The following is a 5,113-nucleotide window of genomic DNA, read 5'->3' on the forward strand; positions in this document are numbered from 1 at the left end:
TCCTGCACTTGGGAGAAGACATCAACCTTTTAGTCGTGTCATGAAGTGTTGGTTATAATTATAGTGTCTATCTATTAGTTGTGTTTTATTAACTATGAATTTAAAAATAGTATGGAATTGATTGAGGTGAGTTTGACAACGGAGTACATGAAACAAAATTAGTGTCATGTATTATTTTTAAATTGAGTAAATGTTGTTACTAATTATTATTTGATAATAGTTTTGTTATTATTATTATTTTTTAGTTTCACGAGTCTTGGAATTATAATAGCTTATAAAACCAAGTATATTTATTACCTATAGTTTATATTATTATTTTTATTATTTTTAGTTGGAAAAAGGCTTTAAGAATTCAAAATACAAACTCTTAATGTTATGATTTCATAAATTTCTTCTGATAAGATCTCTAAACACCCTAAAAACATTTCTAAATAGTAAGTTACAACAATAAGTAAAGAATGAATATAAGAGGCAAGCAAATAAATATATCTAGTAGCTTTTTAAATATATGATAGCGACAAACTTTCTAATGTCATTAAAACAAGTCCTAAATGAAAGTAATTAGCCAGTTATTGTTTTTTCTCGATTAACTAAAAATTTCAAAAGTACAATAGCTAGTTCATAGTTAGTATCTAATTATATTTTTTATTTAATGATAATTAAGGTTTTCCGAAACTCTAAGTAAATCTCAAAATAAAAATCAATATGATACAAGAAGCCAATGTGATGTGGAGTATTATCTTTATTTTTAAAAATAATTATTTTTATTGTATTATCTCTTTAATAGTTAAGGTTTTGTAGGTTTTAAGAGTTTTATATAAGTTTAATGAATAATTTGATAAAAATAAGTATGATTTTTGGTTTTATGGCAAGGTCAGGTCGAATTAAACTGAAACTTAGTTATATAAATCTAAAAGACTAATTGTATAGAAAAAGTTAGACATGATTTTGTTTTCAAACTCAAATTAAGTAGAAAACATACTATTATTTTAATTTTCTTTATTTTTCTTCTAGTTTTTAGACTAAGACTTTTGTTTTAATTGGGAATTTACTAATTAAAATATTTTTATTCAAACAACCTTGTATGTTATTTTTTAGAGAAGAATGTTTTATAAAATACCTTTCAAAATACATTAGAGTTTTTCTCTATAATTTTATCTATAATTATGGGCTATAATGGATTTAGAAAATCAATTTTTTTCTCTGCAATTTAAAGTTATACAAAATTAAAGATTTAGCAAACTTATTTATAGTATATGTTATTTTAATTGGCATCGCAACATGTTGTCCTATTTAATGGATGAAGGCAGTAGTTTGTCATCCAAATCAAGTGTTTCAAGTTGGATCAATCTTTTAAAATTATCAATTTAACTAGTGGTAAAAAAAAAACTTTTTTATTTTAATTGCTAATTTTCACTTTAAACATTTCCTTTCTCTTTTCAATTTTCATAATTTTTTCATCAAGATCTTTTTTTTTAATGGATCATAAGATAACACACTTCAACACATAACATAATTAATTAACACCAAACACTCTAGTGAAAACAAAATGATATTTTAAATAGATAAAATTAAAGATGAGATACTGGATTTGCAGGGTATTCAATGGGTCGTGGGGATTAGTCCTAGTGCGCGTAAGCTGACTCGGACACCCTAGGGTATTCAATGGGCCGTGGGGATTAGTCCTAGTGCGCGCAAGCTGACTCGGACACCCCATGTAAATCAAAAAAAAAAATGAGATACTCAAATAAAAAAATAAAAACTAAAAATATATTTTTTTTATTAAACACTATGTTTTTATTAGGTGTCACCATAACTTAACATGTTAAAATAACAAAAAAAAAAACACTTAAATTAAAAAAAAGTCAAATATATAAGATTAATATCTAGTAATTCAAATAATAATAATAACAACAAATATTAGACACCAAACACTAAGTTTTCTGGTGTAGAAAGAGTGCACTAAATCCAAGGGAAATTGTCTAAAAAATTTACACTTTTCCATAAAAAAAGAAAGAAAGTAAATGTTTTAGTGACAAACAATAACAAAGGCCAACCGTGGGACAGGGACAATCCTCTTTCTGCGATTCGTCGCTAGGTGCTACCAACGGTTCTTTGCCCTTTCTCTTCCAATTTTAACCTAAATCCAACATTAAATTATTAATTAACACCAAATTTAAACATATCTCCTTCCCTAAAAACCACATCAACCTAACCATTTAGCTGTTGTTATTAGCTTCGGCTCCGAGCCACACTACATTACCGTTACACCGAACCGGAATTTAAAATCCGTCCAATCCACCCTCTTTTCTCTCCCAAAATAGGCAGAACATTGCTCTCTATCTCTCTAGATTCTATCTCTCTAGATTCTACGTACATCTCTCTTTTTTAAAAAAACTAAAAATGGTGTCCAAGTCCCTCAAAAGAAGCCCCACAAAATCTATAAAGGATCCGGGGAGCCACCGTCGCCGCCGCCGCCACAGGAAGAAATCCCCCGGGAGAACCACCTCCGCTGTCATTATCTCAACCATCAATAAAACTATCTTCACTTGCAAGCGCCGCCTCTCCAAGCTTTTCTCCAAATTGGCCCGCGTTAGCACCCCAAATAGCCGCTACAAAGGCTACAATATCTTGAAAAATGGGTCCAAATATCATGACCAAAAAATTGAAAGCGATAGCATTTGTAGGGTGCATTTGTTTAATGAACCGTTACCACCCTTGATTTCTCCTGGTAAGAGGACTGTTTTTCTTGATCTGGATGAGACCTTAGTCCATTCTAAAGCTGGCCCGCCACCCCAAAAGTTTGATTTTGTTGTGACGCCAAAGATTGATGGAGAGACAATGAATTTTTATGTGTTGAAGCGTCCGGGAGTTGATGCTTTCTTGGAGGCTCTAGGAGCTAAATACGAGGTGGTGGTGTTCACCGCCGGGTTAAAGGAATATGCGTCGCTGGTTCTTGACAGGATTGATACAAAGGGGCTGATTTCACACCGGCTTTATCGGGACTCTTGCAAGGAAATTGATGGCAAGTTTGTCAAAGACTTGTCAGAAATGGGGAGGGACCTGAGGAGGGTGGTGATTGTTGATGATAATCCCAATTGCTATATATATCAGCCCAAAAATGCTATTCCAGTGAAGCCGTTTACTGATGATCTTGGAGATTCAGAGTTGGAGAATTTGGTTGCTTTTTTTGAGAGGTGTGATTGTTTTGAAGATATGAGGGATGCCGTGAAGGAGTATTTTGGTGGTGAAGGAGATATGGAGGTGCAAGTGGAAGTCTAATTTGTTTTCTCAATTTTCTGTAGTTGTTTTCTTTCAATTTATTACAGGTTTCTTTTCCTGAAATTAGTTGCGTTGAACACAAACTTGTTCAATCCCAATTGAGAAGATAAACCCGTGTGTTCATTAGTGATAATAATAGATTCACTTGTAATTCAGTTCTTCATCTTTGATTATTTGACCAGTGGAAGTTCGATATATTACAAGGAAATTTCATTTCGAAAGGTCGGTGTGAAGTAGTTAATAACTTACTAAAGTTTTAAAAATCTTGGTTTTGTTATTGGAATTTCTGCTTATCTAACTATGTCTTTCCTTGTAACTTTTTGTTCGTCCCTCAATTGCTTGAGGGAAAGAAATCAGATTTGCAACTTTTGTAGCCCCTCGTGTAACTCCCAAAGGGCATGATTCTAAGTTTTGTAGAAGTGCAGAAAGGATGGCCTTCAAGGTGAGGTATTAGAGAAAGTGTTTCAGATTGGCTTCTTGGAATTTGATGCTGGGGAAACTATTTAGTAAAACCATTTAAATATACTTTTAGAATAATAAAAACATGAAAACAAAACATTAATTAAAAGAAAAGTACAGAGCACTTGTAGAATTTCATGTCAAAGCCAAAACATGAAAGAAAGTTATTGTCAAGTATTACTAAATATGTAAATGTCCATAGTGTAATTTGTCCGTAAATAGATCTCAACATATTAGTGTGTATATACATATCATATGGTGAATAAATTGATTACATGTAATACTAACTTTGTTCATGTAAATATATTTAACTTATTAATAAAAACTTATTTTCTTTCATATTCATTAAATATTTTATTAATAAATCTAAAGAAAAGATAAAACTTTTGGGATAAAAATAATTTACACAAAAAATTAAAAAGTTATTATAATTATAAGAATTTTGTTGCATCAACGTATTATTTCTAAATATTCATAGTTATTGCTCTACTAAAACTAGATATTAATTAGAGCTATTGAAACTAATATATATTATATTCTTTTTTTTTATGAAATGAAATAGTTATTTTTATAAGCTGAGAGTACAAGGAATACCTAGAATTAATATGTAGGTACTTATTGGATGATATATACAATGAAGTAACCCGTATGAGAATTACATATGGAGAGATAATTTATATTTATGAAAAAGCTTATGTGACAGTCATGTAAATAATACTTAAATTTGAGATCACTAAGTTATCTTATATAAATAGTGTTATGTTTTGATCTCATTACACGTTGTTTTAATCAATAGTAATAAATGGGCAGATATTTAATATAATATGAACTATATAAAGGTATTTAAGTAATTAAGAGATAATTTATCACTCTATGTAAATTACAAAAAATATTTCGTATGTTTTTAAATAGTATTAATTGTAAATCCTTATGTAAGGTGGAATGAGATTTGAAAAAAGTTTCAAATCTTATTCAAATAATCAATAATTATGGTGTTGAGAAAAAAAAAACCTGATTTGGCATACTAGACACACTCTATGCTATAATGTCTAAATAGAACCATTGTAGATGAAAGAATAATTATTACACTAAAAAACCAGTCATTGAAAAGTTAAGTCAAATCATTTATAACTTTCCTAACGAGATCTCACTATTAATATCTTAACCTAAAAAAAGTAATCTTTCTCGATAGAGTCGATTGATTAGGATCAAATTTTATCCTTTAGAAATCGTTCATGCACCTTTTGATGCATAAGGTTCATCAAAAATAATAGAAAAAAAAAAAAGAATCAATATGTAGATCCCATTTAACAAATAACGAAGGGGTTTTTCCTCCATTTTTCAAGAAAGATGGTTTTTTTACCCGTTTACC

The 5,113-nt window shown here is 29.8% G+C and overlaps 1 protein-coding gene across 1 annotated transcript; it reads left to right on the forward strand.

Annotated features, from left to right (window-relative positions):
• Positions 1–2,256: 2,256 nt before the first annotated feature.
• On the forward strand, positions 2,257–3,405 carry LOC105135959 (Haloacid dehalogenase-like hydrolase (HAD) superfamily protein). The gene has a single exon (XM_011041074.1). It carries the CDS (start codon positions 2,404–2,406, stop codon positions 3,280–3,282), a length of 879 nt encoding a protein of 292 aa, XP_011039376.1. The 5' UTR covers positions 2,257–2,403; the 3' UTR covers positions 3,283–3,405.
• The last annotated feature ends 1,708 nt before the right edge of the window (positions 3,406–5,113 follow it).

Source organism: Populus euphratica, unplaced genomic scaffold, assembly GCF_000495115.2.
Source record: "Populus euphratica unplaced genomic scaffold, PopEup_1.0 scaffold56.1, whole genome shotgun sequence".
Taxonomy (NCBI): Eukaryota; Viridiplantae; Streptophyta; class Magnoliopsida; order Malpighiales; family Salicaceae; genus Populus; species Populus euphratica.

What these genes read in the sequence shown, in the direction of transcription:
- LOC105135959 (XM_011041074.1), top strand. Translation starts at nt 2,404, where the DNA reads ATGGTGTCCAAGTCCCTCAAAAGAAGCCCCACAAAATCTATAAAGGAT.